The sequence below is a fragment of the Sus scrofa genome, chromosome 7 (genome assembly GCF_054392235.1).
Source record: "Sus scrofa isolate SSC_HxYL_T2T_F1_AM1 chromosome 7, Sscrofa_HxYL_maternal_Yorkshire_Landrace_v2.0, whole genome shotgun sequence".
NCBI lineage: Eukaryota > Metazoa > Chordata > Mammalia > Artiodactyla > Suidae > Sus > Sus scrofa.
In genome coordinates this window covers 72,836,412-72,850,077 of record NC_139389.1, presented here as the reverse complement: position 1 = coordinate 72,850,077, position 13,666 = coordinate 72,836,412, and the positions used below count along the sequence as shown (strand labels likewise).

The 13,666-nt window shown below is 38.0% G+C and overlaps 1 protein-coding gene across 14 annotated transcripts in view; it reads right to left on the bottom strand.

Annotated features, from left to right (window-relative positions):
- Positions 1–13,666, bottom strand: part of RALGAPA1 (Ral GTPase activating protein catalytic subunit alpha 1) — a 231,376-nt gene that overhangs the window by 101,741 nt on the left and 115,969 nt on the right. For all 14 annotated transcript variants that reach the window (XR_014808956.1, XM_021099154.2, XM_021099150.2 and 11 more), the window contains 3 exons: positions 13,100–13,228; positions 7,308–7,433; positions 3,583–3,641 (listed from right to left, as the gene is read on the bottom strand). Coding sequence is in view for 13 of the 14 variants with exons in the window: in XM_021099154.2 (XP_020954813.1) it covers positions 3,583–3,641; positions 7,308–7,433; positions 13,100–13,228 (314 nt within the window). In the remaining variant the exon portion in view is untranslated. The remainder of the gene's footprint in view (positions 1–3,582; positions 3,642–7,307; positions 7,434–13,099; positions 13,229–13,666) is intronic.

Genomic DNA, 13,666 nt, shown 5'->3' with positions numbered 1-13,666 from the left:
AAAAGCACATCCCCCAAACTCTAAGACTTATTTTCAATTATAATTTACTACCAAGATCACAGGTAGAGATAACATTAAGGATCTCTAGCAAACCCATATTAATAAATTGACATTGGAGTGCCTGTAGTGGCCAGCAGCTACAGCTCCAATTAGACCCCTAGTGTGGGAACCTCTGTATGCCATGGGTGCTGCCCTAGAAAAGACAAAAAGACCAAAAAAAAAAAGATACTGTCATAAAGCTTCTCGAACAAATATGCAACCTGTTTTCAAAAAAGAGTGTAATTTTATTGACTGATAGCAGCAATATTATTTTCTTATCTCTTAGATTTAACATAGCTAGCTATAAATCCTTCTTAAAACAAATGTATATATGCTACAAAGGAATTCCAACAGAAACAGAACTTGCAGAATTTTTGTTCTGTTCCATAATGTCTTGTGAAGCCAGTTCCCTACTTCAACTAAGTTTCAGTTTGAAGAAAGTAATCTGATAACCAGAATCAGTAAAAAGTCTATTACTGTGTTCATGTAGAAGCTTTTGATGAAGTATATGTTTTGTTTTGTTTTGTCTCTTTAGGCCTGCAACCACAGCATATGGAAGTCCCCGGGCTAGGGGTCGAACTGGAGCTGCAGCTGCCAGCCTACACCATAGCCACAGCAACACCAGACTGGAGCCGTGTCTGTGACCTACACCGCAGCTTGCAGCAATGCCAGATCCTTAGCCCACTGAGTGAGACAGAGATCAAACCCACATCCTCATGGATACTAGTTAGGTTTGTTACCACTGAGCCACCATGGGAATTCTGAAGCATATGTTTTTGAGTATATAAGAGTCAATTCCTTCCAGTTTTCTGATATATCTTGCATGTCCTGACACTGATATTTTTAAATCAAACTCAGCAGGATGCTAAATTTCAGAACAATTTAATGCAGAAATATTCTTTTTCCCCAACACGATGGATCAAAAATTAAGTCTCTTTTTCAATCTATCAGTATTAATGCTACTAATTTACAATCAAAACTACAGAAAGTCTTCTAAGTGAGGTCTACTGCTTTCTTTCATCTCTACTCTTGTTCACTCATAAATCTTACATAATATTCATAGATCTAAATAACTGTCAGGCTTAGTAGTGCAAGGAGGTGTAATCCTAAAATAACAATAAACTCTAAAAGTTCTGTACACATGCAGCTAAATAAAGGCACAGACTGGGAATACAAACACCCAGGTTTTACTTTTTTTTAAGAAAGTTAGGATCAGTTTGTGTGTGTGTGTGTGTGTGGGTGGGTGTGTAGTTTTCTACATTCTTCAATATGTCAAAATAATCTAGATTATTTGCAGTATGGCTCAATTCTCTGCTCCTGGTCAGATTTTGGGTTATAAGTTTCTAAGGCCTTCCATTCCTGAAAAGTAGAGAAAACAAGTCTAGAAAATACTTATGTTCAACTTCTGGGATTTTCCTATACTAGTCAATACAAGCTATCATGTTAATGATTCCCAAGTCCACTTTGGACAATTATGTTTTAGGCTTCAACATCCTTTCACTTGAGAGGAAATGAAGTTTAAAAAAAAAAAAATGGCAGCAGATCTAGAATCTGAAGCTCTAGGTTCAAATCTGTTTCTGCTATTTATTACTTATGCATCTAATATGACTCTGAAGAATAAAACTGCCAGGGGTTTAATCATGGCTCTGGGTTGATAGGACAGATTAGTGAAAATCTCTGGGCTCCCATCTATAAAAAGGAGGATAAAAATTGTACCTATCTCTGACAGTTGAGCGTTTAGAGCAGTGGTTGGCACATACAAAAGGCATAGTAAGTGATAGCTTTCTAGGCCATGGGTTTCTTGCTAGCAAAATTGGAAGAATAATGGTGATTCCAATAATTTCTTAGAACTGGTGTTGAAAGCTAAATGAAACAGTATCTTTGTAAATTTAAAAGAATATCATTAACATAGAGAATGCTAGAGAAATAACATTGAAAATCATCGAATTTGGGGCTAGAGCTAACAGAAATGAAAATATGGGATAACAGAAAAGACAATGTCATTTTCCAGAGTGGTTGACCAGTACCAAAACATAATTAAGAATTTACTCAAATAGGCGTTATTGTCATGTCTTAGTGGTAACGAACCCGACCAGTAACCAGGGTTTGATCCCTGACCTCACTCAGTGGGTTAAGGGATCCAGTGTTGCCACAAGGTTAAGGCATAGGTTGCAGATGCAACTCAGATTTGGCATTCCTGTGGCTGTGGCATAGGCTGACAGCTGCAGCTCCGATTCGACTCCTGGCCTGGGAACTTCCATATGCCTCAGGTGCAGCCCTAAAAAGACAAGAAATACACAACTGAATTAAAGAGCAGGACCTGTGTCTCATTTAAGAAAACTGCTTATTTTACATTATTTTTAGTTGCTGGAAAAAGAGGAGGTTTAAGTTAGAATTAGAATCAAAATGGTCAAAATCATTATCTGTACCTTTATGAACCTTGGATCAAAAAATACGTAAATTATTATCGGAAAAAAAAAAGCTTTGCAGAGATGCAGGTCAGAGAAGCAGTAAGATAAGACTACTGTTAAGGCTAATGACATGCTATTAGAATTAGCTTCAAGAAATATATAAATTAATGATATTCTGGGGACAGGAGGAGCATGGTATGTTATTGGTAACTGCTTTGTTTTGTTTTGAAGTATAGTTGATTTACAATGCTGTGTTAGTTTTAGGTGTACAAATAAAGTGAGTCAGTCATATGTTTGTGTGTGTGTGTATGTATTCTTTTTCAGACTCTTTTACTTTTTACGGCTGCACTTGTAGCATATGTAAGTTGCTGGTCTAAGGGTCAAACTGGAGCTACAGCTGTACACTTACGCCACGGCCACACTGGATCTGAATGGCTTACAGCAATGCAGGATCCTAAACTCACTGAACAAGGCCAAGGATCAAACCCACATCCTCACAGAGACAACATCGGGTCCTTAGCCCACTGAGCTACAACAGAACTCCCAGATTCTTTTACACTACAGGTTAGGTATAGGCAACCTGCTGATTTAAACCAATCTTTTTGAAAAGGCTTAGTAAAACTGAAAATGCCACAGTGCTCACTTCTTAAGACATTTAAAAAGAAAAACAGTCTAAAATTTTATTGCCTACATTCTATTTTTTAAAATAGTCTAATCAAACATTTATTAATATTAACATATACTATCTTCTTACCATAAAAGTATCTTATTTTAATTCAATTTAACATTTAGTGAGTAACTACTCCATCATACACTTCAAGATACTGTGTAAGAGACAGTGATAAATCTGAGGGGAAAGCAAAATGTACTTAAATAAAACTAAAAGAAATCATTTTAGATACAGGGGGTGAAGATACTAAATAAGGTGACTAGAATTTTATTTTAAACTGGAGTAAGGTTCATACTTAGATAATGAAAAAAGTACTTAATCATCCAAATAATTTAAATTTGTGTTTCAGAATAGCTATTGTGTATTGGAAACAATCTGGACTGCAAAATAATTCAATCAACTTCGAAAATAAGATCACAAATACAGAATATTTGTATCAGGTCTAAAGAATATCAGACCTACCGTGCAGGACCAGAGGGCTCATCTCTTGCTGAGCTTAATACGGTTTTGATTATAAGTTCCTAAAATGAAGAAAAATAGTAGCAAAGATTAAGATTTCATTCATTTATTCAATAGATATTAAATAGCCACCAAGGGCCCAGGCACTGTGCCAGGTGCTAGGGTTACAATAATGAAATTAACAGACTTTTTTTGTTTTCATGTATATATTTTTTAATACATTGCAATGTTATTCATAACATTAGCTAAATAAATAAAACAACGGTATAGTCAGAATGTTTGTGTTCTCTCCATATATTCATATGTTGAAATCCTAACCACTGAAGATGCTGGTATATTAGGAGCTGCTTAGGCCATGAGGGTGGAGTCTTTATGAATGGGATTAATGCTCTTATAAAAGAGACTCCTAACAGAGTTACCTAAGCTCCTTCCACTCTGTGAGGGCACAGCAAGAAGGCATCAGCTAGGAAGATGAACTGCACCAGAATGTAACTATGATAGAGCCTTTATACGGCACAAATGAACCTTTCCATAGAAAAGAAACGCATGGACTTGGAGAACAGACTTGTGACTGCCAAGGGGGAGGAGGAGGGACTGGGATGGACTGGGAGTCTGGGGGTTAAGAGATGCAAACTATTGCATTTAGAGTGGATAAGGAATGAGATCCTGCTGTATAGCCCAGGGAACTGTATCTAGAGACTTGTGATGGAACATGATGGAGGATAATGTGAGAAAAAGCATGTATACATATATACGTATAACTGAGTCACTTTGTTGTACAGTAGAAAACTGACAGAACACTGTAAATCAACTATAATGGAAAAAAAAGAAATCACTGTAAAAAAAGATAATTAAAGCAGATTTAATAGCTCAAAGGTAGGAATATATTTCCAAACTTTTCAAAACTGTGAGAATTATCATTTAAAAGTAAGTCTCCTCTTCTTTAAAAATTTGTAAAACAGGAGTTCCCGTCGTGGCACAGTGGTTAACGAATCCGACTAGGAACCATGAGGGTGCGGGTTCGGTTCCTGCCCTTGCTCAGTGGGTTAACGATCCAGCGTTGCCGTGAGCTGTGGTGTAGGTTGTAGACGCGGCTTGGATCCCACGTTGCTGTGGCTCTGGTGTAGGCCAGTGGCTACAGCTCCGATTCGACCCCTAGCCTGGGAACCTCCATATGCTGTAGGAGCGGCCCAAAGAAATAGCAAAAAGACAAAAAAGAAAAAAAAAATTGTAAAACATGATAATGTGTGAGTTTTAGGATAAGTACTAATTGACAGTTAAACAGATTTTTAAAAATCATTCATTTATTCATTCATTAAGCATTTATCAGCTAGGCATACCATAAGCTCCTTAAGAGGAATAGCCTACTTATCTTTACAAATCACATACAGTAGGCTTGGCTAAGCCCAAACTCACTGAAAATCGCCTAAGCAAATTCAACTCTTACCTATCCTTGACCTTCAGGATCCTCTGAAAGGAGAAGCCAAAGCCACTACATCCCTGAAGACCAATGGTCAATTTGTACAGTTTTTATTAAGTTATCATTACGAATTTGGATTGGCCCCTACAATTTTATGTTCAAGTGAAGTTAACTTGTTTAACATTTTCTTGGTTTAACATGCCAAGAAGCATGTTAAATTCTGAGGATAGAGCAGTAGTAAGACCTTGAAGTGTTCATTGTCTAAAGTATAAATCAGACATATCTATTGTCTCAAGTATAAATCACACAAATAATGAGAAGTGTGGTAAATGTTGAAAAGAGAAATACAGATAGTATGGAAAGTATGTGCAACACTCCTGACAAAAAATTTGAGTACAAATTTTTCTTTCAGTGAAAGCACAAGTTGTTGTCTTTTTTAAATCATCAGGAGTTCCCGTCATAGCTCAGAGAAAAAGAATCTGACTAGCATCCACGAGGACACAGGTTAGATCCCTGGCCTCACTCAGTTGGTTGGGGATCTGGCGTTGCTGTCAGCTGTGGTATAGGTTGCAGACATGGCTTGGATCCAGTACTCCCATTCTCATCAAATGTTCATCTGCGGGAATTCCCGTAGTGGCACAGCGCAGCTGTGTTGTAGGTTGCAAACGCAGCTTGGATCTGGCGTAGGCCAGCGGCTACAGCTCTGATTAGACCCCCTAGCCTGGGAAACTCCATATGCTGGGGGTTTGGCCCTTAAAAAAAAAAAAAAAAAAAGACAAAAAAAGAAAAATTAGGAGTTCCCATCGTGGCTTAGAGGAAACAAATCTGATTAGCATCCATGAGGATGTAGGTTTGATCCCTTGCCTCACTCAGTGGGTTAAGGATCCGGTGTTGCCATGAGCTGTGGTGTAGGTTGCAGACACGGCTTGGATCTGGTGTCGCTGTGGCTGTGGTGTAGGCCAGCGGCTAAACATCCGATTCAACCCCTAGCCTGGAAACCTCCATATGCCATGGGTGCAGGCCTAAAAATACAAAAAACAGAACAAAAAAACCCATAAAAAAACCATGAGCATGACTTCTGAAGAGACATGTCCCTCTCCTGTCCCTTCTTTATTCCTCTTTTCCCTTCTAATTCTAGGGACCAGTTCATGTCAAAAAGAGACTAACTGGAAATTACAACAAGCACAACTTCTTAGGACTATTAAAACTATGGGAATTTATAACACATAGGCATTCAATTAGAGACAGGTCTTGACTTAGTGATGAAATTATTCATGGCGAGGCACAATGATAGGTCTAGAGCACTAAGGGCTTTGTCTTAACTAGGACAAACTGGACCCTACCACTCCCTTCCACCATGCTCTAAGAATTACTGAGTCCAGAGGACTAAGGATGCTGATCATGACACCTCTGACCCTTCAAACAGAGTCTAACCTCTACGGAGACACAACTTTTCACCAATTTTTTATCTGAAAAAATTTTAAAGACTTGTAAACAAATATTGGGAGTAAATTGGGAGTATGTCTACTCCTAATTAGACACATTATCTTTTCTGGCATATGGAGGTTCCCGGGCTAGGGGTCGAATCGGAGCTACAGCTACTGACCTACATCACAGCCAGGGCAAAGCAGAATCCCGGTCGCATCTGCAACCAACACAACTCACGGCAACACCGGATTCTTAACCCGCTGAGAGAGGCCAGGGATCGAACCTGCATCCTCATGGATACTAGTCAGATTCACTTCCGCTGTGCCACAACAGGAAACCCTGTATTTTTTTTTTTTTCTTTTTTTTAAGATTTAGTATCTGGGGAAAGTTCTATCAATGATTCTACACTCACTTTAATTCTGCACGGTGTCCTATTCGAGCCTGTTAATGCTTCAGGTACAGGGGACCCCACCTCAATTCCATAGCTTCCTATAGAATATAATATTCCATTACATTGTTTGATTCATCACACTGGAAAACTGGGAGCGGGGAGGGGCAAATATGCAGGCTGAGTGCCATCTCAACCTTAGAAGACTTACATTAGCAGCACAGTATCTGACTCACAGGATATTTCAGTGAATGAATGAATGAATTCTAAGATAGGTGAGCATGTTAAACAATGAGAAAACGTTTCAAAAGCAGTTATAAACAAAGGCTATGCTCCTAATGGACAGTCCAGCCTTTGTATTTGAGGAGTATATCTGGTTAATGTTCTTTAAAAATTGTGTGAGTTTCTAGAGGAAAAGAAAGAATACAAATTTTCTTAAATGTACTGTTATGATTATAAAATCATTTAATTGCTGAAAATATGAATTCTTACCTTAACGTCTGTAAATTGAGACACAGCAATATCAGGAATGTTGGGATGCAGAGCAGGCAGTTCACAATATAAGTTGGGAAAGCAAACCAAAGATCCCAGGAGAACCTGTGCTTCCACTCTTGGTGCCTATGTATCAGATTTTTTAAATCTTTAAAATATATTTGATTATATCATTAAATTATCAGAAAAATTACTTTATTATCTAACCGGATTATACAGCGAAATCAGAGTATAAGATAAAATTCAAAAAGGAAAGGGAAACACAAAAAGATTAGGTTTCCACCTATACTTTCCACATAAACTACTGTTATTCTCAATAAATGCAATGAACAAATAGCAGAGCCTTCAAGAGCAGCTAACAAGCAGAAATGCGGCTACTGTTAATGAGTATGTAGACAAGAATACAGTTTAGCTAACAGCATAAAATTACACTATTTTGAGGAAAAATACACTTTCATTTTAAAAGCAATTCACACATCACAACGTATTGTTCTAGTGAGCAGAAGACTCAATGTCTCTAGATTACTAAGAATTAATACAGTAACTATGGATGATAATGTCCACTATATCTTTAAGAAACAGGCACTGGTCTAGATACATTTTATGATATTATTCACATGATTTAAAAAATTGCCTATACTATGTACTAAAAACAAAATTAGAGGAGTCCCTGTTGTGGTTCATTAAGAACCCAATATAGTATGCAAGAGGATGTGGGTTCAATCGCTGGCCTGGTTCAGTGAGTTAAGGATCCGGCGTTGCTGCAATCTGTGGTGTAGGCCTCAGCTGCAGTTCAGATCCTACATTGCTGTGGCTGTGGTGAAGGCAGGTAGCTGCATCTTCGACTTGAGCCCTAGCCTGGGAACTTCCATATGCCACAGGAGTGGCCCTAAAAAGAAAAAAAAAAAAAAAAAAAAGAAAGAAAGAAAAAAAGAAATGATGCTTGGACTGTAGATGAAAGTAACTTTTCATTCTTTTTCTTTCGCTGTATTAAGTCATTTCTGAAGTATCAGCACTGAACACTTCTTTTTCTTCTGCCTTCTTACATGCTCCCCAAACATCAATATCCACCTACTGATATATTGCTTTATTTACTAAAATACCTACCAATTGATTATGTTTAATAATATCTAACAAAAATGCTCAAGCAAGTCAATTAGAAATACAAGACTTCTGTTCACATAAAACAAGAACCTATCTCCAAAAGAATTTCCTTATGTTAGTAAATATTACAACAGAGGTGAGGGAGTAGTATTCTATGATAATCTTCCACAAAACAATTCAGTTCCATATTCTAAAAATAATCCATATTTACAGATACAAGGCCAGGAGCATAAAAGGTAAGGGTAAGCTCATTGCCACCATCCCACTTTAAAATAAATTGTACTAGAAAAATGAACTGAATAAAACCCCAATACTTACACAACCCAACAGCAAAAAAACCAATCAATCAATGGAAAAATGGGCAAAAGACCTGAACAGACATTTCTCCAAAGAAGCTATACAGATGGCCAACAAATACATGAAAAAATGCTCAACATCGCTGATTATAAGAGAAATGCAAATCAAAACTACCATGAGATACCACCTCACACCAGTCAGAATGGCCATCATTAATAAATCCACAAATAACAAGTGCTGGAGGGGCTGTGGAGAAAAGGGAACCCTCCTGCACTGTTGGTGGGAATGTAAACTGGTACAGCCACTATGGAGAACAGTTTGGAGATACCTTAGAAATCTATACATAGAACTTCCATATGACCCCACAATCCCACTCTTGGGCATCTATCTGGACAAAACTCTACTTAAAAGAGACACATGCACCCGCATGTTCATTGCAGCACTATTCACAATAGCCAGGACATGGAAACAACCCAAATGTCCATCCACAGATGATTGGATTCGGAAGATGTGGTCTATATACACAATGGAATTCTACTCAGCCATAAAAAAGAATGACATAATGCCATTTGCAGCAATATGGATGGAACTAGAGAATCTCGTACTGAGTGAAATGAGCCAGAAAGACAAAGACAAATACCATATGATATCACATAACTGGAATCTAATATCCAGCACAAATGAACATCTCCTCAGAAAAGAAAATCATGGACTTGGAGAAGAGACTTGTGGCTGCCTGATGGGAGGGGGAGGGGGAGGGAGAGGGATGGATCGGGAGCTTGGGCTTATCAGACACAACTTAGAATAGATATACAAGGAGATCCTGCTGAATAGCATTGAGAACTTTGTCTAGATACTCATGTTGCAACAGAACAAAGGGTGGGGGAAAAAATGTAATTGTAATGTATACATGTAAGGATAACCTGACCCCCTTGCTGTACAGTGGGGGGGAAAAAAAAACAAAAACCCAATACTTAAAGAAAGATTAGCTGAGGGATTTTTCGTTAAAGCTGGATAAGAAAACTGTGGATATTCGTTCAGGTATGTGGGATATCATGTGGGGCAGAATTGGAATGTAACTGTAATTAAGAAAGGCAAAACCTAGAGTTCCCGTCATGGGTAAGTGGTTAATGAACCCAACTAGCATTCATGAGGATGTGGGTTCCATCCCTGGCCTTGCTCAGTGGGTTACGGATCTGGCGTTGCAGTGAGCAGTGGTGTAGATGGAAGACACAGCTCAGATCCCATGTTGCTGTGGCTGTGGTATATAGGCTGGAGGCTACAGCTCTGATTGGACCCCTAAGACCCCTAACCTGGGAACCTCCGTACGCCATGGGTGTGGCCCTAAAAAGACAAAAAGAAAAAAAAAGGAAAACCTAACCAATTGATCTGTAATTTGCCTGGAGCAGGGGGATTAAACCAAAGTAAGATGGCATGTATGGGATCTAAAATGAGACTCCAAAGAGCAAGACTTAGATTTTGTAGCTCCAACACCAGCAAGAGGAAAAGACTACCCTTAATCTTATAGTGATGATGCAAGTGACAGGTTTAATTCTTGCAATGATCTGGTTTCCTATGCTGCTCTTCTCAAAGGTGTTCCTCACGTGAGCCACAGAAAATAGAAAGCAACTCTTTTCTAAATTTTCCCAATGATGTTACATTAAGTAGTATCCTTCTAGATAGGAGGAAGGTTTAGTCACGTAAAATGGATGCCTAAGGACATTAGAGCTTAATTCTCCTGCAGAACCTTGAGAAAGGCTACAGGAAATGTACCACCTAGTCATCTAGAATAATCAGCCAAATGAAGTTATAGTTTTCATAGTAAACGGACAAAAAATGGCATTGGTTTATGCTCCACTCTCCTCTGAGTTCTATCAGCTTTTGCCAGTATCCAAGAGAGCGATAATGTGTGTACGCTGCTAACACTATAATAGGCTTGTAACTTGTTTACCATCTTTAGTTTGTCCTTCATTTAATCTATTCCTAGTTTAATACACTAATTTAACATTCCCAAAGCAAAGATTCGATCATCTCTCTATCTACTTTAAAAGTTTATTTATTTATCTAACATAGCACTACAGCATTACAGTCTCATCCCTGGCATTAGCAGAGCTTCCAAGATGTATTCTAAAGCAATGCTTCTCAATCTTTACTGTCTATACCAATTATTGAGGATACAGTTAAAATGCATATTCTGGAGTTCCCATTGCGGCGCAGCAGAAACGAATCCGACTAGGAACCATGAGGCTGCGTGTTTGACCTCTGGCCTCACTCAGTGGGTTAAGGATCCAGCATTGCCGTGAGCTGTGGTGTAGGTCGCAGATGCAGCTCAGATCTGGCGTTGCTGTGGCTCTGGCGTAGGCCGGTGGCAACAGCTCAAATTAGATCCCTAGCCTGGGAACCTTCATATGTCGAGGGTTCGGCCCTAATAAGACAAAAACAAACAAACAAACAAAAACAAACAAACAAAAAACACATACTCTGTTTCAATAGGTCTGAGATAAGTCTAAGGTCTTGCCTACCAAATGTTTCTGCAAACCACATTCTGAGTAGCCAGAATCTAAAGCACCTTTCAGTTCTTTCTGTTCACAACTGTCTAGTTAGATTAACTAGCTTGTAAACAAAACGTATTTGTCATTCCCAGGATACATTTTATTCACACCTGTTTCCCTATGCCTAGAATGCCTTCCTTCTTCTCCATTTTCACTTATATAAATACTACTAATTTTTCACATACTTACTCAAATATCTTTTCCATAGAACCTCATGATATCTTTAAAAAATATGATCTCTCCTTTGTTTGAATTACCTAAAATTATTTTTATTTTATTTAACAAACTCTTAAATTCCACACACAATGTGTCATATGATGTTCCAACCAAGTTATAAATATTAATTCAACCCTTATAAAAATAACCCTATGAGGAAGGTTATCTCATCTTACTGATGAAGACACTTAAGCACAGAGAAATTAAAGCTCTCACAGCTAACAAGCGGCAGAGCTGGGACTTGAGTCCAGGCAGACTGGCTCTACATCTCAGGCTTTTATTAACCACTATATTAAGCTCCTCCTACTGATACCTCTTTGTTGGCCTACATTCTATAGTTGTTAATATACTATCCTATTTTCCCAGCAGCCAATCATATGTTCCCTGAACACAATGTTTATCTCTTTACTATATCCTTCTGTATTCCACATAAAGGAACATTTCATACACAAGGGGAAACCAAACTGTAACAACCACAAAAGGGCTTAGCACCATGTTGAACACAAACTACTGAATATCTATTTATTCATTCAGTTAATAAATACCTGTAAGTGTGATGCTGTGCCAGGCCCAGTGATACCAAGGTAAGTAAGACATGATCACTGTTCTCAGAACTAGGGAAACTGGGTTATTAACAGGTTATAAAGATGAATTGCTCACTTCTTTGCACATTTCCTCTAGATGACCATATTCAGTTTCACAGCTTTCAATACCACCTCCAAGCTAAGGTGTCTCAGCTTTGAATTTTCAGTCCAGACATCTCCTTTGAGCTCCTGACTTATACACACAGTGCCCTCCAGACAGCGCATGGATGTATAAGAGGCAGCTTACAATGCCTCAAATCGAGCTCCTTTTCATTGGTCTTTTGCAGTTTATAAATGAAGTAACATATGTTAAACTGCTTTGCAAGTTATAAGACTAGTCAAGTATAACTGATTTTTCTTTCCCAAATACTCTTAGTTTCTTCCAACAGACTTCCACTTGTCTCTCATTTATACTTTGTTCTAGAGTGATGTTTCTAAAATATAAATTTGACCATATTACTCTTTGCTTAAAATCCTTCAAAGGTTACTCATTCTTTTTTTAGGATGAAATCTAACCTCTTGAGCACTATAAACAGAGTAATAGCCTTCCTCCTCAGTTTTCTTCTTCCACTCATATCTGAATATGCCACGGTTATAGTAAGTTATTTGGTGTTGGCTCACAGATCCAGAGCTCAATGAAAAACCCTCACATGCTGTTTTAGAGTTTAGAGTTTACTCTTAGAACGTATTTCTGGGGTTACCTCACCTCTGTTTCTTTCTACTCTTTTGCTACAGTCCACTGCCCATTTAAAAATTTTTCTTCCCTCCTTCTGTTTCCTTAGATTTCTTCAACTTTAAATTGTTTTTATCATATTTAAGCCATTTTTATAGCTCCTAGGTCAATTTATCAACACTTTCTTACACTTTAGAATTGTTTACTCTCTTTTTTTTAAATATGGGAGAAGCAATCAATTTAAACTAAATTACGTATTTTCCTAAACATCAGCTTGTTATATTTTATCAACAATGGATCTTCCTTTGTTGAATCTTGGTTAAGAGCAGTTTGGTATATTATAAAGGATAGGAAAGAAAAACTTACATTAAGAAACGCTGAAGAAGCCACTCTACCAGCTGCTACAATAAAATCCATAATAAGCATTGTGGCACCAGGCAAACCAAGTGAAAAAAATTGAGGTGAGCAGTGCTTGATGATTGTATTGACAATATCCTTAGGAATAAAGAAAAAGAGAGGAAAAATATCACAAATGTAATCTTGTATAAGCTAATCAATATCCTTAAAAATAGATAACATAATTTGGATTATTCTTCCAAATAATCCATCTTAATACATTTTGTCAAAGGAAAGTAAACTTAAAACATAGTGGCTCAGTGGAAATGAATCTGAATAGCATCCATGAGAACAGAGGTGCAATCCCTGGCCTCACTCAATGGGTTAAGGATTCAGCATTGCCGTGAGCTGTGGCATACGTTGCAGACGTGGCTTGGATCTGGCAATGCTGTGGCTATGTTGTAAGCTGGTGGCTACAGCTCCGATTCCATCCCCAGCCTGGGAACCTCCATATGCCATGGGTGTAGCCCTAAAAAACAAAACAAAACAAACAAACAAAAAAACCTGATATCAACATAGAGCATTTTTTTTGGAATT